This window comes from Phocoena sinus, chromosome 1, assembly GCF_008692025.1.
Source record: "Phocoena sinus isolate mPhoSin1 chromosome 1, mPhoSin1.pri, whole genome shotgun sequence".
Lineage (NCBI taxonomy): Eukaryota > Metazoa > Chordata > Mammalia > Artiodactyla > Phocoenidae > Phocoena > Phocoena sinus.
This window is the reverse complement of record NC_045763.1, coordinates 134,872,193-134,896,889: the sequence shown is the minus strand read 5'-3', so window position 1 is coordinate 134,896,889 and position 24,697 is coordinate 134,872,193. Positions and strand designations below refer to the sequence as shown.

Genomic DNA, 24,697 nt, shown 5'->3' with positions numbered 1-24,697 from the left:
AAAAATTTAAACAGCAAAGTTATGACACATCTATGAGATGTGTCTAGATAGATGTACTGCTGGTTCCCAGGACCAAACAGAACTTAAAAAGGAGAACGTGTGTTTACACAGCAAAGCCTGTTAAAAAGACCTCGACCCTGAATAAACCAGGTTGATTTCAGAAGATAACTGTATCTGCATCCCACTGATGCAGTTATTCAGTGAGGAATAACTTTTTATGATTTGCTTTATCCATCTCAATCATTTTTTTCTTTGGGGAATTCTCATTCTCATGGGGTCTTATGGGAACCTTCATCCATGAGGCAGTTTTACATGGCTGCCTCCAGGTTTTCATTGTCTTCTCAACAGACTCTTCTACCCTGCTCAAATGAGTACAGATGCCATCTGAAGAATGTCTTTACTTGCTTGACTCTCTTGAGCCATGATTCATATCCAAGGAATTTACCCTCGGCATAGCTGCAACTTAAAATCTAGCTAGCATTTCTAAAAGTTAAGAAGGGGTCCTTGAGAATAAGAAACAGCTTATTATTTTACAAATGTTTTGGGCACCAGTGGACACCCTACCATTTATATTTCCTCAGGAAAGTGGTCTTTGTTAATAGGTTTTACTCCCCTCTCCCTCATTTTATTGGTGCAATGTTTTTAAAGATAATTGGGGGTGGTGGTGGTGGTGGGATGAATTGGGAGATTGGGATTGACATATATACACTAACATGTATAAAATAGATAACTAATAAGAACCTGCTGTATTAAAAAATAAAATAAAATTAAAAAAATAAAAAAATAAAAAATGTTCTGACTCAAAAAAATAAAGATAATAGGAAAATGGAGGAAAACAAATAAAAAAATTCTTATCACAGAAAAATAACTTTGTTTTTTGAAGTTATTCTAACATACCACCACAGATATTTATAAAGTAGCTGTAGCAAACAAAAACATCAATAAATAATTATTGTGATAAACCTAGCCAGAGTCTGTTAGACTGTTTTCCATAACAAATTCTATTCCTCTTTGCAAAATTCGAGAAGGAAGAAAATGACTGGCATGGTATATATTTAGTTATTAATATGGTATACAAAAAAATTCTTAGCTTATAGTCAGAAAATAAATGATTAAAAATGATAATTGTTTTCTCTATTCTTAATTCACATCTGCAGATGAAAAGAAAACATCAGGATTTTCAGATCCCACATAACTCTATAGGTACTAATAGTTATATTAAACCCTCTGACTTGCATGATAAAAATAAATCTCATGGTAAGTTACTTAAACGTGATAGTCTCAGTATTTTTCTAAGTCCACACTTCCATTAGAAATTACTACATGAGGTTTCTTCTCACTCTACTATACATGAATAAGGCTTCATACAACAATATTTGATATTAGTTTCTAGGCAAATACACAAACATATTTGTTTATAGAAATATATATTCCATTAATTCAGGTAACTACTTAAAAATATATGTTAATAATTTTGTGGCTTATTAGAATTTCCTGGTTTGTAGGGCACATATTTTACTCAGAAATCATAACTATTTCCTCCCAGACTTCTAGGGCAAAAGGTTGCTTTCAACAAGCAGAAAGCATGAATGTGATTACTCTGTAGATATTCTCCAGAATCCAGGTACATTAGGGTTCTCTACCTCCCATCTCCTGTTACCCTTCCCGCCTACTTTACCTTATCAAGTTGGGAAACTACTTCCCACAGTAAGGAATGCAAAACTGAAAGCTCTCGGCCCAGATCAATGTAACCATCAAAGCCTGGGGTGTTTGAGATGGTGTCCGGATTAGAGATCTCTAAAAGAAAGCGCTTCATTCCTCCCCATTCGTGTTCTAAAAAATCATTCATGAATGCCATGTATTCTTCTTTGTTACCAAATCTGAAGCAGAGGGAGAGAAAATGAGAAAGAACATATTCAGGAAAAGAGATGTGATCATTTTGAATTGACTTTACACAGAGCTATACATTTTTTTTTAATTTTGGGGAGGTGACTAATTTGTTTATTATCTATAAGTGATAAATACTAAAACATACTTTCTTAATATTACATTAATAGTCAAAAACTTTGAATAGCTTTCTATTCTCTATAGGGTAAAAACAAAATCCTTTTTTCCTGGTATTTAAAGCCATTGTAAACATTCATTATCAGTATAAACCTTCAATATTGCTAGCTTCTTCAAAGCCCCCAAATACATTATACTCTTTTTCTTCTCCAAGCCTTTGCTCATGCTATTTATTTCTACTAGAGAACTTCCTCTCTTCTTTGCCTGTCTAGGTTCTAGCTATCTTCCAGGACTAGTTTAAGCCCATAAAACATGTTCCAAAATAAACTAGAAATAATTTTTACAAGAATTAGCTCAAATATGGGCAAACATGTATATTTCTGTGTTAGCATATATATAGAGCACACAAAGTTAAAATAGTGCACTTCTAAAAAGCCACATGCTAGAAAACAATGTATCTCATTGAAGTTCTAATCTTTTCCTTTAATACCTTGCTGCTAGAAACTTGTACTTAAGCTTCAATACTGAGTAAATCTGGGATTGATTTTGCCAGTGTGAATTGCTTCTCAGTGATTTCTTAAAATTGTTTTCTATAAATTATAAAAATTATACAAACTTAAGAAAAAATTGAAAACAATGAAAAGTGGAAGGAAAAAAGGGTAGGTGTACCCATTCCACCACCCAAACATCTGCTATTTACAGTTCAGTGCATTTCTTCTCCAACTGCTTTCTCCTAACTTCTTTTGAAAAAGTTGAAAGCTACAGAAAAGTTGAAAGAATATACAACGTACACCCATATGCCATTCACCTATATTAACCAACCGTTCCCATTTTGCCAAGTTTGTTTTCACTCTCTTCTCTTTTTTTGATTGAACCATTTTAAACTAAGTTGCAGACATAGCCTCTAAGTACATTAGCACCTATTTCTCCAGAATAAGGAAAAACGCTTACATAAACCAATGCCATCGTCACACTAAAACTTTTAAAAGACATTACTTATAAATTATCTCATATATAGTTCATATTTAAATTTTACCAATTGTCCCCAAAATGATTTTTATAAATGTTTGTTCCAGTTTAGATCCAATTAAGATTCAAAGCAATGCATTGTCTCTTTTAATCTAGAACAGTCCTTCCTCCATCTTTTCCATTTTTCATGATATTGACTTTTTGAAGGGCCAGGCCACTTGTCTTAGATAATGTAACCATAGAATTTTTTTTTTTTTTTGCAATACGCGGGCCTCTCACTGTTGTGGCCTCTCCCGTTGTGGAGCACAGGCTCCGGACGCGCAGGCTCAGCGGCCATGGCTCACGGGCCCAGCCGCTCCGCGGCACGTGGGATCTTCCCGGACCGGGGCACGAACCCGCGTCCCCTGCATCGGCAGGCGGACTCCTAACCACTGCGCCACCAGGAAGCCCAACCATAGAATTTTGACTGATTGCTCTTCCCAATGTTCCTATACTTAGGTTTTTGTGTTTTCATATTGTTGGGATAAAAGTATATGCACCATTTGGTATCCTATCTTTTTTTTTTTTTGGCTGGAGTTTTTTTTTTTTTTTTTTGCTATATGCGGGCCTCTCACTGTTGTGGCCTCTCCCGTTGCAGAGCACAGGCTCTGGACGCGCAGGCTCAGCGGCCATGGCTCACGGGCCCAGCCGCTCCGTGGCATGTGGGATCTTCCCAGACCGGGGCACGAACCCGCGTCCCCTGCATTGGCAGGCGGACTCTCAACCACTGCGCCACCAGGGAAGCCCTTGGCTGGAGTTTTTAATAAAACTTTTTATTTAATATAATTATATCTGTATCATTTTGCATATTATTGGTTCTTTGTAAACACAACTTGCAGTGGCTGCAAATATTCCACTGAATGCACAGACTACTTAACCATTCCTCTATAAAGTGAATATTCAAATTGATTACAATTTTTTTTGCTATTTTTAATAATACCACAATGGAAATCATGTAACATGAGTTATGAGGCACCCCACGCTCATCCAAAGGTTAGGCCTCATGTACTTTTTAAATAATGTTGTTAAAAAGTGGTTATGGTAGTGACACCTACTTGGCAAAGTTGGCCAGGTTCTGGATGACCTTGGCAATGAGAGTTAGAGTCCGAGATGTGCGGTCATCAGGATATTCCTGCATGAGGTTGAAGAGACTGGGAGACATGATGGCCGGGCACAGAAAACGGAGAAACAACGAGGCACTGATGAGCCGCTCGCTGATGTCTTGCTTGCTGCGGTTCAGGCACTGCTGCTTCCAGGATGCAAACACTTCTTTCAACTCACGAGGGAAAACACTGGGGAAGGAAGAAGGACCAAATATAAAAGTACTATAACCCAAGGAAGCACAGGTGATCCCACTCTGGCCCAACAGAGCCAGGCTATGAGGAGGGCCTAACAGAGAGAGCTTCTGATTCATGCCTGAGAAGTGGTGGAAAATTCATAGACGTCCAGATGGAGACCAGAAACCCAAAGCTACAAAACTCAGGAATTAGTGTAAACTTAGTTTTGCAAAGTGGGAAAATGGCATGAGGCTCCTGACTAAACCATTTGGTTTACTACAGCTCATCATAATCTCTCTAAAGACTGCTCATCAAAAAGGTTCCAAAATCTCACCAATTGCTGGGGTTAGAATAATGATCAAAAATCATTAACACATTTGTTTGACACTAGTAAATATGTTTAAAAGTCCTCAAAATACTTTTGGTATTAGATGATGTGGTGCTAATATTCTGGGGAAATATTATATTTATGTGGATAGTTCAGAGCAACTTCTGCTTACAAGAGAGGTTTAGATTTTAGACAAAACTGTATTAGGGAAACTTTCAATTTTTTCCCATAAGTCCTTCCTTTGGTTGGGAAATAACAGTTAACACTGTGATAACTCATATTGAAAAACTGAAGTCCAATAGCAGGGAGTGAAGCACCGACAGCAGCTCACCAGTAAGAGTTGATGATCTTGCAGAAAGCCAGCTCACAGCACATTTTCAGGTTGCTCTGATGGTCTATCAGTTCACTAGATGAACATTTGCTGGGATCCACTTCACAGTTTTCATCTGACTCATACAAAGCTTGATGAACTCCCCCTATTTCGAGAGAGAAGATGACGGACAGTATAACTATAAATAGTGTCTTCCTGAAGAGAATAAAAGAATGTAGGATTTCTGTACTAAAATGTGTAATGGGGAATTCGTTCTGATGCCTGACATGGAGGGCACAAAACACTGTTCACGAAGGGTTATTGCTCTGGAACCCAAGAGATACCACCTCCTATACGTCATGTTTATTTTCCTTACTCTGGAAGTGGAAAACAGCACTCATTAACATCATCATCATGGTATTTACAAAAAGAATAATGAAACTACTTTAAAAAATGCTACAACTTTAAATCTTTTACCTGAAACCACAAATATATTTAAATAGCAGGAACTCATTACTTATTCTTATTATAAAGCCTCTTTACCTTATGAATAATGTTGTTACTATTTTAGAAGAATAAATAACCCAAGTCTGAATGATTAGCCTACCTATGCTTTTAACTGCTAATACTGGTGCAAACACAGATTCCAGTAAGGGTCTCTAGGCTTACCTCTCCTAATGGGGATAGTCATTCAACACAGCACATAGCAGAGCATCTCTTTATATAATTTGGATGTTTTTCCAAATAAATTTAGCTTAGACGCCCTGTTCATATATCTTAGCCTCTATAGAGATATGCCCAGTATTTCCTGAAAGAGCAAATCCTTACCTTACCTGTTTATCACCTGTTTATCCTCCACCATGCACTATACCATGTATTTGTTCTGTTCTATGTTTCACACTGTTTTGTGCTTATTTGTTCACATGCCTGTCTCATCTTTAGGATGAATACCATTGAAGGTCAGGGACTGGGTTCTATTCATGTTCAAATCCCAAGCCTATTAAATACCTTCCAAAGCACTGCAGGGGCTCAATAAATATTTGTTAGAGATGGTAGTATGTTCTTATTTTTTATAGGTCTTTATGACAGAGGAGTAGAACTTTCACAGCTCCTTTTAAATCTGCTTATATTAACTGAAGTTCAGGCTAGTTATTAATAGATTTCATGAAAGTGAACAGTAATTCCTATAAAAAACTAAGTGGCAGCAGCAATATCAAAGAGCATTTTCTATCAAAATGGTTAGTACTAGGATAAATGAAAGATTTAAAAAATAGCTGTGATAAAGGATGGGAACTGATTATTTGGAAGAACAATGCTTGGAGAAGAGGAATCTAAGTGATGCACAGAAAAGAAAGTGGTGCAGAGAAAAAGTAAAGGCTTTGGAGCCAGAAAGATCTAGGGTCAAATCCTGGACCCATCACTTAACCAACTGTGGGGCCATGAGAAGTCACTTAACTAGTCTGAGTTTTGGGTGCTTTATTTGGAAAATAGCATTAATCACTCTAACCCTCTAGAGCTATGGTGAGGATCTGAAAATAGTGCATGAAAAGAAAAGTGTCTGATATGGTGCCTGGTACTTAGTAGGGGCTCCATATAATAAGTATTGTTATGTACAAACTTTGTAAATTTAAAATAACTTTTCATAGAATGAAATAATCAAAATTGGTAAAAGGCTTTTAAAAATGTTTACCAACTCTCACAGGATTTCTGTTGAACATATTCTCAACATCACCTATGCTATGTGCTCCCACAGAATTTACCTCATTTAAAGAGTACCTGAATTTAAAAATAAGTCATCAATGTCAAATACTTCATGTAAAAATCAATCCACCTCTAAATTTATATCATTAATATTCAGCTTATACCTAGGTGAGTTATACTTATTCCAGGAGATAATAACTAATATTAATAAATAACTTGTGAATTTTGAGAGTATTTTTCTTTTATTCTTCAAGAACCAAATAAACAACTCAAGGGTCCAGAAGTAAATTAATTGTCTAAAGTTTTTTATTTTTACCTGATTATGATATATTTAAAATCCTCCAAACTTGAGAAAATTCTTTTCATTTTTGAAACTGTAACCTGGGACTTTCCTGGTGGCGCAGTGGCTAAGAATCCACCTGCCAATGCAGGAGACACAGGTTTGAGCCCTGGTCCGGGAAGATCCCACATGCCGCGGAGCAACTAAGCCCGTATGCCACAGCTATTGAGCCTACGCTCTAGAGCCTGCAAGCCACAACTACTGAGCCCGTGCGCCTAGAGCCCATGCTTCGCAACAAGAGAAGCCACCACAATGAAAAGCCCACGTGCCGCAACGAAGAGTAGCCCCCCACCCCCCACTCGCCTCAAGCACAGCAATGAAGACCCAACGCAGCCAAAAATAAATAAATTAAAAAAAAAAAAAGAAACTGTAACCTATGTCTGATAGTGTGGAAAGTACCACATTGAAAGGTGAACTTTTATAGATCTTCACCTAGAAGCTGTTTAGCCGATCACAAATTACTGAGACAGATTTAATGATCCCTTCATGTCTGCTCTCCTGCCTTTAAAAAAAAAAAGATCAAGGACAAAGAGGATGGGTGTTCAATATGTTGTTTAAATTTGAGTTTGTGCCTAGAATGTTCTATGGTATGTTTCATTAACTCATTATTATCTAGCATCCAAATTTCATGTATAGAAATAAGCCATTAGGTACGGACATATTGCTAAAAGGAAATTTGCCTCTGCCACCAATGGTGGAAATTAGGCCTTTTTAGAGACCTTTCTATATGTCACAGAAGATGGTGTTTCCTGTTGATCAGATGCATCAACATGCAAACTGATTTCAATTAGAAAGGTAAAAGGGGTTAACAGATGAAAGACTTAATTTAAGTCTAACTGAGGCAGAGTCTGTAAATAGTAACGCTTTTAATCAAGATAAATGAAGACTGGCTAAAAGGCAGGTAGATATTGTTTAATATGACTGGCAACTTTTAACTCAATTTTCTCTGAGAATTCTTCAGGTAGTCTGCAAATAACATTTATTTTTTTTTTTTTGCCCAAAGTGTACGAAATACAACAAAACTTTAATTATTCAGAGTGCTCAGCTGTACTTATTAATTTGATTTTTTGGTTCACTGAGACTTCACTGTGAAGACTTTTAATTTAAAACTTCTGATAGGGACTTCCCTGGTGGTGAAGTGGTTAAGAATCCACCTGCCAATGCAGGGGACACAGGTTTGAGCCCTGGCCCGGGAAGATCCCACATGCCGCGGAGCAACTAAGCCCGTGCACCACAACTACTGAGCCTGCGCTCTAGAGTCTCCAAGCCACAACTACTGAGCCCTCATGCCACAACTACTGAAGCCCGCGTGCCTAGAGCCCGTGCTCTGCAACAAGAGAAGCCACCGCAATGAGAAGCCCGCGTACCACAACGAAGACCCAGTGCAGCCAAAAATAAATTTATATATATAAAAAAAAAGGCTAACTAGAAATATGGGGAGTTAGATGGGGAGAAGACAGTAGAATCTCTTTCCTGAAGAAGCTTACCAATTAATTTTCTTTGTGCTCTTGGAAGCAGTAGCCATTTTCACCACCCTGGTCCTTGCTTTTGGGTTACAAATATAATAGATATCTTTGTGGGGTTACTTGAATTTCTTCCCCTGCTCACTGAATCAATTTTCAGGTCTCATTGAGCCAATCAGCTATTTAACTATTCTAGGACAGTTAATAATTAACTGTAATGATTAACAAAGGACTTGTCTCTCCTTTTCACTTCAGGAATTATTTCATTTGGGAAGCCTATTTAGCACACTGACGGTAGAATATGAATATCTGATTTTTAAGAAGTAGATGGTCAACAAATATCTACACCTTTATCTCCCCAGAATAGAGAATACTGTTTGAGATGCATCATCATTGCTTTTTATAAGGCAGTGCAAATCATTAAAGTAAACCACGATATGTAATTTATGATATGACTGTATAAGCTTTTTATGTGAAACTCTGATTCTGTACCTTTCCTAATGTCAATGAAAATCCATTTTCACTAGTCTTCTTTTAAATTCCTATTAGATCTTAAACTAAAGCACATGACTTAGAGAAAAGAAATAAGTATGAAGATAGGAAGCAGGAGAAGAAAAAATGTACTTCTCCAAAGTAGGAATTAACTGCTACTACAGTGAGTCCAGCATAGGTAAACACAACGGTCCTGTTTCTTGAGCAGTCATTCACTTTTTAGCCTGTGCAACCTGGCTCCTGTGCTCCTGAGAGCAGTCCCAGCCATCACGAGTCATCAAAATGCAATAGCCATGTTTTCTTTTTAATCTTTACTTTCCTCAATCTCTGACTCTATTGATACTTTTTTCCTCTTGGTGTCTAAAACACAGTATTTTCCTTCTTTTTTTTGCACGTGTGCATGCATGCTTCCTCTCTCTTTGACCACTTCTCTGATTCCTCTGCTCCTTTCTACACCATAAACCAGGTGCATTGTTAGATCTGTCTTTGGCCCTATTCTCTTCCTGCTCCTGTAATCTTGTAGTTTCATTGATTCCCTCCACATGGGTAACTTAGTCCTAAATTTTCACCAGCCAGCTAGACAGATGTCTTGGGATTTCCTACCTAGAACCCCTGGGATTTCCTACTTGAACTTCAAGTTGAATACATGTGAAGTGAAAATATCATTTCTCATTCTTTCAAGCCTACTACTTTTATGTTCTCTTTCTGTTAAGAATCTCATCATCCTTCTTGTCACTCAGGAAGGCCCCAAATTCACTGTAATATTTGATCTCCTCCTCCACCACGCCCTGCCCCATTCTCATAAACTGAAAAGTTGCCAAGTCCTATTAGCTCAACTTCTTTAATATTTCTTAGATCCAACTTTTCTCTTACTCTTGGCGATTACCTCATTCAAAGTCTTGTTATTTCTTGCCTTCCTTATTATAATGGCTTCTTAACTGGTCTCTACGTTCAGCTGCTTTCTTCACCAACCCATTTAAATCACTCTGTTAAACTGATTCTATTAAAAACACCCTGCTCAAAATTTCCAGTCGTTCACCAATGATTACTGTAAAATCTACACTCCTCAGCCAGGCAGTCAAGGCCCTCAACTAATTGGTTCTAGTTATTTGTCTAATCATTTTTGTTGTTGTTGACTTGTCTTTTTCACTTTATTTTCCAGCTAATTGGCTATATTCCAAACATGCCTGGTTCTCTGGTACCTCGATACCTTTGTTCATGAGGTTCTTTCCCCTATGTTAATCCCTGCCATTTCCCTTGTCCAATCTCTGCTTTTATAAACCTTGCTAAACTTCGAGCTACACACACACATCATAAATGTCACAAGGGAAATTTTATAATTCCATCAGGTATAATCAATTTCTTTAATTATTTGAAAAGGCACAGGATTCTCTTTCTCTTTTTGGTTATAGGGATATCCTTATCTTTCTTATCTATCTATATTGTAAGCTCCCTAAGGGCAAACATTTATCCATTCATTCATACCTTATTGTCTATTCTTGATAGTCTCATGTGACTGCTGAGCACTTGAAATTTGGCTAGTGCAAACTGAACGTGTAATAAATATAAAATACACACAATTTCAAGAGTTAGAATGAAAAAAGTAAAATACTTCATTAATAATTCTTACATTGATAACATTAAATAATATTTGGATATATTGGGTTAAATAAAATGTTATCAAAATTAAATTTACCTGTTTCTCTTACCGTTTTTACACTGTGACTGCTAGAAAATTTAAATTACTCACGTGACTCACATTATGTTTCTTTAGGATGGTGCTGCTCTACATTCTATGTGAAGTACTGGGGATATGGGGATAAAAAAAATGACACTGTTCTTCAAGGAACTCATGTCTGCTTTATCACAATGTATATCAAAGTGCCGAGCACAGTGCCTTACTCCAGTGGTTAACACCTGAATTTCACGACCAAATATGGAGCTGCAAGTGGGTGGCCTAGTCATTAAGAACTACTGATTGGACAAAGATTAGTTGTGAAAAATTCTGTAGGTCTGGAAGGCAGAAATTGGGAGTTGTGGGAATTGGAAGGAGTTTCTCCATTTTTGATGCATAATAACAAATGCTAACACTTTCAAGACTTAGGTAATGTATTTATATCATGATATAAATACCCAACACTTTGGGGGAAACAGGTCAACTAGAAATGACATCTCATTACTAACATTACTGTGTATCTCAGAATCTCAGGGACTTGAGGGCATGGGGGTAGCTGCCTATGCTGATGAACTTTCTCTTTCGGTACATAGTGTAAGAAATCAATCTACTGTTCCTCCCCTGCTGAGTATTGCAGAGACTTCTTACAGCTGAAACTCCAACTTTCACACTTTAATCAGCTAGAACCAGATAACATGCAGAATTTGAGTTCCATTTGGTTGTTTCATGAGGGTCTAAAAATCAAAAGGGAAAGAAAACAGATGTTTTTCTTCTCCATACCCAATGCATCATGAAGATACTGTTGTCCCACCAACTTGAGGTATTCCTCAATGGATTTGGTGGCAATGGTGTTCTCTCTGAAGATCAAGACATCATGCTCTCCACAACGATCCACCTCAGACATCACCAAGTCCGTCAGAAAATCCTGGTAGAATAATGTTCAGTTAGGCAGAAAGCAACTGAATAAATAATATACATTAGGAGAGACTGATGAAATATCAAACATCCTGGGAATGCTGCTTTAAAACTAAAGCTACCAGATTCATTTGAAAGAAAAAAGTCAGTCAGGATAAAATTTTAGGTGTCACCAATCCTAAGTTAAAAATTCCTTCAAAGGTTTTTCATCACACTTTTGATATAGACTGTAGTTCTGAATGTGGCCTGCAAGTCTCTATATTTTCTGCTTTCTGTCTATCTTCCCAGCCTCATCTCATACCATTCTCTCTGTATTGCTCCAGTCTCAAGGGTCTTTGTTTTTCGGTAGGTCCTTGAATACATCAAACCCTTTCTAATGACAATGTTGTCTATTCACCACAGAGCTTTCTGCAAATGCTGTTCTCAGTTCTGCTTCACTCCCACCCTTGCTCAGCCCTCACTGCTATGGAGTTAATTCCTCAGATCCTTTGGATTTTAGTTTGCACATCTTTCCTCAGTGAAGCCTTCTCTTACCAACACTGCCCCTGAACTCCACTAGTCAGGTCCCCTTAATATACATTCTCACAGCACCATATAACTTTTTAAAAATCTGCACTTTTCGCAGTAATCACACATTTCTGTAATTATTTGATTAACATCTGTTTTCCCCAGAAGACTGTGAGTCCCATGAGACCAAAGACAGTGTCTATTTTTATTCACCTCTATATTTCCAGCATTTAACTGCTTCTGACACATACTAGGCATTCAATATATAATTGTTACAAATTGGTCTATAGTATCAACATGAAATTTCTTGAACTAAACATTTGAACTCATTTTCTAGGCTGATTATATTTGTTTGTATGTATGTATGTATGCATCCCCATCCATCCATCCATCCATCCATCCATCCATCCATCCATCCATCCATCCAACCATCCATAGTGAAGGAAGGCATAAGGAGAAATAAAGCCCTTAAGAAATAACTGCTTCATTTCTCAACAGTTTAAGGAACTTGATTTAAAGTTCATTGTTTACTGCTGCTCAATTTGAAATGTGATAACATCCTGTATTTTGAATGTTATATATTCACTGGATATTTCAAAGTCTCCAAAATCAAAAACAGAGGGAATATGTTGATTTACTTTTATTTTAAAATTAAGCATTTTAAACACGAATGGGATTTATTCCAGGGTAGATCAACACTGTAAAAGAGTCATAGACTTAGGAGTCACTACTAAAACTCTTGTGCTAAGGGTCAGGAAGAAACTTGGGGGTGATGGTAACATTCTGTATCTTGATTGCTGTTGTTTCCATGGGTGCATAATCTGTCAAAACTCACTGAATTTTTCACTTTAAATGGGTATAGTTTATGATATGTAAATTGTACCTCAATAAAGCTGTTAAAAAATCCTACATATATCCTTGAACCTTGAGCAAATGAAGAACAGAAAGAACATATCCATACAATTTCAAAGGTGAGACTCAAAATTTCAATGACACCTTTTTTAACACCAGAAAGCTCAAAATTATTAGTAGTAAATTCAACTACCAAAATGATAATCAGTAGGAAGGCAGTTAAATAAGGGACTAAATATTGAATATTTGATATATTCTGATTTGTATCAAGAAATTTTAAAAACGCTTTATTTTATTGTTCAGTTCTACATAAATTATTCTAGCTGTGAACTCCTCTAGATCTAAAATACAATTTTACCATGACCAATTTGCATATAATATAATGGAGATTTAGCCTAGTTAAGTGAATATGCCTCACAGAGGTGATAATTACCACAGTTCAGGCTGATCAAAGACTCTATCAATTGTTACATCTGAAACTAACACATTGTAAATCAACTATACTCCAATAAAAATTAAAAAAAAAGATTCTATCATTTGTTTAGTGTTCTTTATACAATGAGTATATTTCTTTCTTTTATCTTCCTGAACTTTTACTTCTATCCAGCATGAATTGAGATAAGGTTATCATGAGACAGCTAACAATTAAATAACATCCCTTGGTATTTTAATTCCAAATTTAGATGTTAATCTCATGAAGACTCTTGTTAATGACCAGCATGTTTCTGGAATACCTCCTTCTGTGACTAGCTGGGTACAGTCATGAGTCAATCTTAATTTAAAATATAGTGAGGAATAAAACCATCATACAACACACTCCAGAACTAAAGATAAATAATCTTGAACATATTGTGGGATTATCCACCAATCCTACCATTTATTTTGTCAGACAATAAAGAGCTAGCTGCGGTATCTCTATTTCATGCAAATAAACTTTAAATAAATACTTGTTAGTCTCCATTTTACCTCTTTACTTTTATAATCTCCACTAATAAGTGGATCTAAGAACCACTAATAGGTTTCCTTCCTAATTCTTTTTTTTGACCAATAGCAAAGCATATATCTCTAATTTGAATCTCCACAGTAAACATGTGTTTATTTCTTCATAAAAGGTAGAGAAGAGATTTTGGGTAACGCAACCCTCCTTTTCCACTTACCTTGGCTCTGCCAGTACTTTGAAGAATGTGCACTAAGGCACAGGCCAACTCTTCTTTATTTCTCACACTAATTACTGGTTCAAGAACAGAACACAACATGGTGTAGTTGCTGGTGACAAATTCTGCAAACTCTTTGTATTGCTCCATAGGCAGAATGGTGATAGTTTGGAAACGTGATTTAATCCGAATAGAAGGTCCTCCTGTCTTTCCTTTGTTGGGTGTAGGTGTACTCACTGGGTACCACTTTTCTACAAATTGGCGACCAGTCACACTGGCAGTGGGGATATTGACTAGCCCTACATAATTATTCTTGTCTTTTTTTTTCTTTTTTTCCACATCTTTATAAATGTGAACTGTGATGCTGTGAAGAGGTGGAAGGCTGTAGAACTCAAAATGTTCACCCCAGAAAATATTGTCTGCTTTGGTCTTGCTGGTTGTACGAGCAAAGAGGGTATCATCAAGGCACAGTTCACAGAAATATTTCTTTTTAGGGGCAAGGTCCTTGGCTTCAATAATCCATAAACGGAGAACGTTTTCAGCTCGTCTGCAATTGTCCTATAAAGAAGTAACAAAGTTGTGTTTGAGAGTTGAAATCCCAGAAAGACAACATTTTCCTCTTAAAGTAGGTGATGCTATGTACTTCATTAAGGGCAGTCAAAAAATAATGAAGGGGATTGCTACCTCATTGTTCAAGATAATTGCAAGCTCTTAGAGACCCACATACATTTTATTTTACTTGGGTTAAAGAAATAGCATCCTGTAAGTTCTCATATAGCCAGTCTTGTGGCAACTGAATTAGCTTTCTGCAAATAAAACAGAGATAAGTAAGTAATTAAGAAACTTGTGTTCTAGTCCCATTTCTGTCTTGTACTAGCTTCTCACTTGGGCAAGTGACTTAACTTCTCTGAGTCCTCTTATCTAGGGGTCCCCAAACCCCAGGCCACAGACTGGTACTGGTCCGTGGCTTGTTAGGAACTGGGCCACAAAGCAGGAGGTGAGCCAGTGGGCGAGCGAGCGAAGCTTCCTCTGTATTTACAGCCGCTCCCCATCGCTCACACAACAGCCTGAGCTCCGCCTCCTATCAGCATTATGGTGAGTTGTATAATTATTTCACTATATATTACAATGTAATAATAATAGAAATACAGTACACAATAAATGTAATGCACTTGAATCATCCCAAACCACCCCCCGCCCCCCGCCGTCCGTGGAAAAATTGTCTTCCATGAGACTGGTCCCTGGTGCCAAAAAGGTTGGGGACCGCTGCTCTTATCCACACTGGTAAAATCATGATACTATCTGTAAGAAGATTATTTTGAGCATAAAAGGACAAAACGTATACGTGTTTAAAAGTTCTATAAAATTTAAGGTATCATTACTCCATTTACCTTCAATCAACTTACTGCTTATAGAGTTATACATTTTTTGGACATTCAAAGCCACTATTACCTTATTTGGTTGAACTGTCCTGCGAAGGTTTTCCATCCACTTATCTCTCTCTGAAGCGGAGTTACAGCTGAAGCATTTACTTCCACTTAAGTAGGTAACCTTCAACATAAAGATTAGAGATAAGGAAAAGGAAATGCAGGGCTTGGGGTCTCTATTTTCCTAGTTGTATCATGAAAGAGTTAGAGATATGCTATGAACCCATATTATACTACATGGTAACCAAAATGATATTTGCTGGTTTTATGATATCTATATGTACATCCACATTCACTTTTTGTTTTGTTATCTAGTTAGCATCTACTAGAATGCAGGTATGAAGATAAAGGCCATTAAGAATTCAGCTCAGGAACCTAAAACTGGCCTACAGTTCAGAAAGAACAAAACTAAAAACCTTTAATTAAACTTAAACCTTTAAAAATTACCTGCAAATAAATATGTTCAATTCTGAGTTAATAAAAATAACTAAAAAGGGAAGAAGGTCTCTAAAACAGCTTCTTTCTTGGGACTGCCTTCATTATGTTACAGAAGGCTACTACGTGAAACTGAAAAGAGTTACCAGTATTGAATTACTTTGGAACCCATTTCTCTTCTACTAGGCAACCAGTCTGATTGCCAATCATCTAATTAGGTTAGCCTGATGATTATTATCAATGTCCTTTAAAAATGAAGCATGTTGTCTCTATGCCTAGAACCTAACACCTGGCTGGGCGTACAATCCGTTGAACTGAGTTCTACAAATATGGCAAAGTTCAAGTGACTTTTATACAAAAGAACACCAATAAATGACCTGTCCAAATTGCTAAAGTGGTTCACATATTAACTCAATCTCAGATTATAACCTAGTGAATCAGATCAGATGTTACATTCTGTCTAATATGGTAGCTATTAACCACACGTGGCTAGTGAGCATGTGAAATACTAGTCCAAACTGAGATGTACTGTAAGTGTAAAATATACATCAGGTTTTGAAGATTCAGTTTTTAAAAAAAGAATGTAGAAAGTTTCATTGATAATTTTTAGTTCCATGTTAGAAGTGGTAAGATTTGGGTTTAATAAAATTTAAAATTACACATGTGGCTTGCACTGTATTTCTGTTGGATAGTGCAGGTCCATAAGAAAAGGTATAAAACAACTTTCAACTTCTACAATATCTAACATAGGACTCATCACTAATAACTTTGTAAGTTTGTGCTCATTAATTAAATCATAACCCTAACAAGTATATGGATGGTTTTGAAATTAAATTTGCAAATGGCCAATTGGCCATTTACTTTGGAGGGGGAAATTACCTTACAAAAGGTGATGATGATAATTTTCTGGTGAAGGGCAATTTGTTCATTGAAGAAATTAGGCACCTGCAATGTGCCAGGGACTGGGCTAAGTGCTGGGGATTACAAAGATAGATAAGACATGGTCCCAGATCTTGAACTGCCCATGTTTTAGTTAGAAAAATTATGGTTTTAGTCAATTTCCTCAAAAGGATCATTAAAATTGGGGGGTTTGGCTTTCAGGAGAAAAATAATAACATATTGTGTGATATCTTTATCAATACTAAAAAATTAAAATACTAACAATGTTATTATTAATCTTGTGACCTCTGCTGAGAATGCACTAAGAACCCATTTATTTATTTATTTATTTTAAATTGGGGTATAGTTGTTTTACAATGTTGTGTTAGTTTCTGCTGTACAGCGAAGTGAATCAGCTATATGTATACGTATATCCTCTCTTTTTTGGATTTCCTTCCCATTTAGGTCACCACAGAGCATTGAATAGAAGAACTCATTTATTTTGAAAGCAGACAAGCCCAAAAGGAATGAGAAGCCATCATTAATAACTTTAATCACCAACATAATCAGATTAGCATATTTCCAATTTTTCCCCTGTAAGTAGGTAATTTTCAGCAACTGAAAACCAGTTAAGATGATCAAATCATCAATACAGTAATGCAATCATAAGAATACTGGATAGAAAAATCTCTTTGTTGTCTAACTACTCTTCCTTTTTCCTACACTTTTCTACCTCAAAGCAGAAGTCTTGTCCAAGGATGCTGCTATGGAGTGGCTTCACTGATACGGGCTCCCCTCTACCAAGATCCAGACATTCCACTGCACTGCATGGGCTCAGCAGGGATTCATGGGAACGTGACTCTTTTAGTTTAGGCAGCCCACGAGACCTAAAAGTAGAAAGAGATATTTATGGTAGTGTAATTACTTGGCCAACAAGAAAATAAAGGTCAAATGCAATGGAGGCTTCACCAAATGTATAAATGCCTAAGAGGAAAATAAATGAGCAAATTAACAGTTAATCTGTAACAATAATAATAGGACCATATTCCTGTGGCACAGATAAGCCACATACATATTTGTGTCTGTGTGTACACACCTCCTTTTTTCAACAAAACACAAAAATGTACTATAATTTTACTAGTCTCAAGGGAGCTTGAAGCTCCACCACAGACACTGTTTTTATCCACATTCCTGTGTTGGAGATGGAGAAATATATATCATCTAACGTTATCTTACACATTTTTTTATGCAAAGGTGTTATCAAAAGACATATCGTTTCTTTTACTTTTTTTTTTTCCATGCTATAGCTTTATCCTCTATTATCAGTGACAAAATAGCAGTGACTGAACCCTCATTCTGTTTCCTTCTGCTCTGGCAGAATAAACATACATACACAAACCCACAATCAAAGCTAAACTTTTTAGCACAAGACCCTGCTTTTCCAAAGGTCTGATTTCCATCTCTATATGGAATTCTTTTCTGGCAAGCTTTTGGTTCTATCTATGCTTTACTGTACAAATATGAATAAAGAGTAAAATGCCTTGAGGAAACTTCCCACCCTCAAAAGAAATGTTCAAACTAGAAGAGCAGACCTTTGTCAACACCGTTCAGGCATTCTGGTTGATTCTGTCCCCTAGTTGTTTAAAAAGGAATGTGGGGAAGCATGACTCTTGTCACTACAGGAGCTAGTACTTCACTGCCTTCCCCTTGGAAGAATCAGTGAAGCCAAACAATATAAAACACAATATTCTTGAATCCAGAACTGGGTAGCTATGCAGTTTTACTCAATAATTATAGTATTTATTGACTGAAACACCCAGAGTTAAATACATATATTTCAAGCAGAAGTACCTAGTAATAGGGATAAAAAGAAATACCTTGTGGAAAGACATTTGTTTTTGTAAAACACATTAAATAAGCAGCTTCATTCATTTCCTTGAAATAACCATGTTAACTTAAAAAGGAACCAAAATACTTAACGCCAGAGTAGCTTTCAGTTAAATTATAAAGTAATGAGATATAGGAGACTAGCACGAAAGGCTGCTCTTTCCCTTCTGTTTCCATTCTAACACTGTTTAATTAAACTCCATACAGTAAAAAACATCTTAAGCAATAGGACCTTAGTCCATTCTTCTTTCCACACACAAAAATGTGTGTTCTAATGTTCAGCAATCATTTTATGGTCAAAAATTCAATAATTATATTTACCACTGATAATACAAAGGATGCACAAAAGCCACCTAATGTTTTGTACCTAAAAATATAACAATGTAATGACTCCACATTTATTTCCTTTTGTTCTACTGGATAAGACAATGACATGTTATATACGGTCAACAGAGCATATCAACTATAAATAACTAAATGCAAAAACAAATTTTAATGTAATTACCATACAAACTTTCCCAATATGCTTCATAGGAAGCCTGGTTGAGGCAACAGGATACTGTAATCTTTTCTAAACACATGAAACAACAGTTCCAGCCTGTTTTTCCCAGGAGGAGTTGCTTATAGGGGAAAAGGCTATCCTGCTCTGGGAGTGAGCCTCTCAACAGGGAAGATGAAGGCATATTTAAAATAGGAGGTACAAAATAAGGCTTACTTTTATGTTTTAAATTCTTTAGGAAAATATTCTAAAACATAAATTAATTTTATCTCAAACCAAATAAATGTCTACCTACATGAAGCAACTGTACAGCCATCTTGCAGTGTACCCCAAAATCATAGCAGTGCCACATGTCATGGTACAGCAAATCACTTTCTGAACTACATCTCAGAAAACAACTCTGTGTTTAGAAGACAAGAACCAATAGAAGATGGTTTCCCCTGCTGCCTTTGGTTACTGATAACATCTCTGGATAAATGTTTTCCAGGTGTAATTTCAAGTCTTCAGTAGAAGCAGAACAGAAACACATATAACAGAACATGAAGTCATCTTCCAAATAGGCTGCAGGACAGGTAATATTCTTCTTCTCTTCCTCAGGCTGCATCCAGCCCCTCAGGTAACAAAAACAAGGTTCCTGGGTTCTAGGCTGGGCCTGTTGCCATGGTGCTACACCTATAAGGAGATTAGAGCCAAAGGCAGCCGGGAGAAGCTGCAGCTTGAAGGACTCAAGGAGCATGCTCCGCAAATGTGACCATTTTAAGGCAGAAAGGAAAGAATAGCGAGGCTCCACCCATTTCCATGAACAATTTCAGAGTCAAAAGCTGTAGGAAAAAAACTGAGGCAACTCTGGTGGTGGAGGAGAATCTCTTAACTGTGCTAGAAAATGAAGCTGCGAAGCTTTAGATGTTTCCTAGATGATCCCCAGCCCGCTACTAAAAGGTATTTGCCACATCCCACCTTGCAAGTACAATCTTTCTCTCACATCCGTTTTATTTCCTTTGCAGTGCTTATCCTAGTTTAATGTTTCTAGGTACTATTTTCATTAACTTATCTGAGTTACATTTTTTTTTCTTTCGGAGAGAGTTGGATAATTTTATTCACTGTATTTCCAGTGCTGAACAAATGTCATTTTGACATTTGTTGATATCTGTTTATGGCTGTATTTGGAAGGTTTAACTTCCAAATACAGCCATAAACAGATATCATATCATAACCAAGCCACCTGGAATTAGAATTCAAAATTCTTCCTGGTTACAGAAACTTCAGCTGTTAATATGTATAGTTCAGGGTCTCCTATTGTTCAGCATTTATGTATGTTTGTGTGTATATACACACCTACGCCCATGAACTGAACACCAAAGTTGCTAATATGTGCAACACTGCTAATGAATAAATAAGCAAGCCCTTCCTGTATTGGGAAGAAAGTGTCTTGGAGAAGACAGAAGTAATTCCCAGAGAAGCAGGATTACAGTAAACAGGAAGATCAAGCAGCCTGGGAGTGGCAGTGGTGGGGAGGCATTATCTGTGCAAATATTTCTATATAATAGCATTAGTAAGCCCAAGTCCCCTCTAAGCATGTTTACCTCCTCCTGTACCTTCCTATGAGTTGATTTTTCTTAGATCTGCTAATTAGAGTTTTAGCAGCTCTGTATGGCACTACAGTTTACTTCTCTAATGGAAAGCGGAATGTGGATTTATTGAGAGAAAAATAGGAGTTTAAAATGACGCTTCCCAGTCCAATCTGACAATGGCCATCAAGGAACCTAACCTCAAAAGTGGACGTTGTGAATCCCTTGACTACTGGTTCTCTTCCCAACCCCTGCACCCCTACTCCCCAACCCCCATCATCCCAAACACCATGGAATAATTCAGGGCTCAATGTGATAGGTAAGGGTTAAAAATCTAATTGCTTTGCTGATGAAGATTACCTGCTGTTTCTGACCTATTTAAGAGAGAAACTACAAGGCAGGAATAGCTTTCTATTACCCACTACAGTGAATTAATATTATATTGCTTTAACCCACATCACTATCTGAAATCAATCTTAAAAGACAAAAGTGAAGGGGTTGGGGGTGAGGAGCCAACACACACACCACTGGATTCACTGAAGAAAAAAAGGAGTCAAAGAACTCTGATTAGTGCAATGTTAAGTAAAACAGCTGGATTTTTCCCAGCTCAACCATCCACTTTTTAAAAAAGCATACTTCCCCCAAAGCACCAGTGGTGCTTGGATGTGCTAGCTCAATCTGCCACATCTTTACAGATTCAGTTCCAAATGTGGGAAACTTTTAATTAAAAATATAACTGAAAAAAATGCTTATTGCCACACAAAATTCTGTACTCCAGTGCAGGTGAATTTCTGCTTGGCATGGCAGTTATGATTCTAGACTGCTTTGCTGAGTTCTTGGAAAGACAGCTCAGCCATAAACTGAGTACAGCAATATATGTTTGTATTCACCAGTATGTGTTCCTAAGGCACTTTACCTTGTTTGAAAATTTCCCAGGTAGAAATTAATAATATTCAGTATCCTAATACTCTACCAATAAACTTACAAAGGGTCTAATCAGTTTTTTAAAAGTTGCATCTGAGCTTTCACTTTGGGAAAAAGGCAGCTTTACTTGCTCCCCAGATTTTATTGTTTTTCAACCTGGTATCTGTGAAACTATCCAACTGATGTTTTCTGTTTGAAAGAGCAGATCCTTTCCTATAGTACTGAATATAAAGCTTTCCCTACCTGGATTAAAAAAAAAAAAAAGAAAAAAAAGAAATTAGAGCTCATTCATCAGAGTTCTGCTTGTGTGCTAAAAAAAATGTGCCCCCGAGGATCCTGACAGCCCTAGCTGCACTGATTTACCTGCTGCAGTTAAAGCCAGTCCCTACTGCTTATACTACTCACTGGTTTTTATGTTTACTTAAAAAAATACCATACAACCACTCACACAAAAAGCTATTATGGGGCTTCCCTGGTGGCGCAGTGGTTGAGAGTCTGCCTGCCGATGCAGGTGGCACGGGTTCCTGCCCCGGTCCAGGAAGATCCCACATGCCGTGGAGCTGCTGGGCCCGTGAGCCATGGTCGCTGAGCCTGCGCGTCCGGAGCCTGTGCTCCACAACAGGAGAGGCCACAACAGTGAGAGGCCCGCGTACCGCAAAAAAAAAAAAAAAAAAAAAAGCTATTATGGAAACGTAACATGTACTGCTGATCTTCCTTCTCTCTGTTCTCAGCCTCTGTTCTGACAGGATAGTCTAATGAACCCGGCTGCTAATGGTAAAGAAGGATGTTTGTCAGTCTGAGTTTTCACTTAAACTCATGGTAAGGAAATTTATCATCACGGTCAAAAACGACATTCAACCTATTTTTGGTACATATACATGTATACAGACAATTAAGACAAGCACAGAATGAAGACAAGATTATAAATACTAAAACATGTTCTGAAGGGCAGAAAACTCAACCAGCCTCCAATATGACAGGCACTAGGGAACAATCTCCTTACAGAAACTGTACCCTATTGTAACACACCTTTTTTTGTTCTTAAATTGCAAATGGAATAAAATCTACTAGTGCCTATTAAACAAATTCAATGTAAACACAATTATACTGAATTAAAAAAAAAACCATGAAACTAAACCAAACCACACTCATAAACCACTCAATTAACATACTTACTAGTGTAAGAGTGAGTGGAAAGATTAGGTTTTTTTTTTCTGAATTTAGGCTTTCAGCCTCATCGTTACCGTAAAAGTAAGTATGGGTGAAAAGAGGGTAAGCAAGTTAGAGGGAATCCCCTGGTGGTCCAGTGGTTAAGACTCTGTGCTTTCACTGCCAAGGGCATGGGTTCAATTCCCGGTCAGGGAACTAAGATCCCACAAGCCATGCCACGAGGCCAAAAAAAAAAAAAAAAAAGAAGTTAGACACGGATGAAGTTCAATGACACCTACTTCTTAATCATCCCTAAATTCATGACTATTTGCTTTCCCATTAGTTTCAGCCATTATTTGGTTGAATAAATGAATATATGTATGAATCCATCTATCCATTCAATAGTTACTTTGTACATTATGTGCCAGGCACTATACTAGATACCGATGCAAGGAAACAAAGGTGAAAAAGAAAGGCAAGGTCCTTGTACTCACACACAGTTTATAATCTAGTGAGTTAAATATCTATTATAATACAATGGGATAAGATCTAGGAAAAAGGATGCAATAGTGGCTCTGTGGGCACTTAGTAGGGGCCCTGGATCTTCAGCTGGGGATTCAAAGAAAGTTTCTTGGAGTTAAAAGTAATGTGAAGTTGTGAACTAAAGGATGGAGTGGAATTAGCTCTATGAGGATGTGGAGGTACTGAGCATTCTAGAGGGAATGGCCAGCATATGAGAAGGCCTGTAGTGAGAACATACAAATCTGGGGTGTTTGAGGAACTGAAAAGAATTCAGCAGTGTGGCTCTGGTGCAGTGTAGATGTGTGCTGGGGCTGAGAGAAGAGGCATGGGGAATAATGAGGCTTGAGAGATACCATGATGGGACCCGTAGTAACGTGGGTGTTCCAATTTGATCACAAGGCCAGTGGATGGACATAGAAAGGTTGTGGGTGGTGGAAGGTGAATGACATGATCAGATGTGTGCCTTGGCAAGAGTATACTTTGGCTAAAAAATGGAGAAAGAGAGGGGTACACAGAGGAGAGAGAAATAATGAAAGACTTAGAGACTGGTTCATAGGTTATGATAGTAACCTGAGTAAAGATCACAAACTAGATCAGCAGAAATACAGAAGTGGATGGATTTGGGGGTAATTAGGCGGTAAATAGGCCTTAATGACTGCAATGCTGGAGGCATCAGGGAGAGGGTAGAGTCAAGGTTGAGCCACTGGGTAGAAAGATGGTAATGTCCTTTACAGAGATGGGAAGTGAGAGGCAATGTTGGTTGAACCAAAGGGGGAAATAAAATCAAGTTTAGTACAAGTTTGAGGTTCCTATGGGAGTAGATCTTTGTCGCAGACTGAATGTCTCACCCCAAAATGTATGTTGAAATGCTAACCTCCAATGTGATTGTATCAGGAAGTGTGACCTTTGGGAGGTGATCAGGTCAGGGGGGTGGAGCCCTCGTGAAGGGGATTAGTGCCTTTATAAAATAGACCCCAAAGAGATCCATCACCCATTCCCTCATCTGAGGACACAGAGAAAAGGAAGCCTTTTGAACCAAGAAGCAGGTCCCTACTACACAGTGAATCTGCCAGAACCTTGATCTTGGACTTCCTAGCCTCCAGGACTGTGAGAAATAAATTTCTGTTGATTATAAGCTATCTAGTCTATGATGTTTTATTACTGCAGTCTCAACAGACTAAGACAATGTGAATACTGAAATAGAACATGTAGACTGAGAAATGCTAACATTTAAATCTACAAAACTGACAGAAGAGACTGAAGAATCTGAAAGACAGAAGGAAAACCAGGAGACTCAAGTATCATAAAAGCCCAGGGAAGAGAACTCTTAAAAAGGATGGTTGTCCATTACTGTAGAAGATAGAGTGTGTTAAAATATTAA

The 24,697-nt window shown here is 37.4% G+C and overlaps 1 protein-coding gene across 2 annotated transcripts in view; it reads right to left on the bottom strand.

Moving 5' to 3' along the window:
• RASAL2 (RAS protein activator like 2) overlaps positions 1 to 24,697 on the bottom strand; it is a 396,673-nt gene that overhangs the window by 23,971 nt on the left and 348,005 nt on the right. For both annotated transcript variants that reach the window (XM_032629632.1, XM_032629643.1), the window contains exons 6-12: positions 17,501 to 17,654; positions 15,479 to 15,577; positions 14,030 to 14,584; positions 11,379 to 11,523; positions 4,949 to 5,093; positions 4,068 to 4,304; positions 1,679 to 1,880 (exon numbers count right to left, since the gene is read on the bottom strand). In XM_032629632.1, coding sequence (XP_032485523.1) covers positions 1,679 to 1,880; positions 4,068 to 4,304; positions 4,949 to 5,093; positions 11,379 to 11,523; positions 14,030 to 14,584; positions 15,479 to 15,577; positions 17,501 to 17,654 — 1,537 coding nt within the window. The remainder of the gene's footprint in view (positions 1 to 1,678; positions 1,881 to 4,067; positions 4,305 to 4,948; positions 5,094 to 11,378; positions 11,524 to 14,029; positions 14,585 to 15,478; positions 15,578 to 17,500; positions 17,655 to 24,697) is intronic.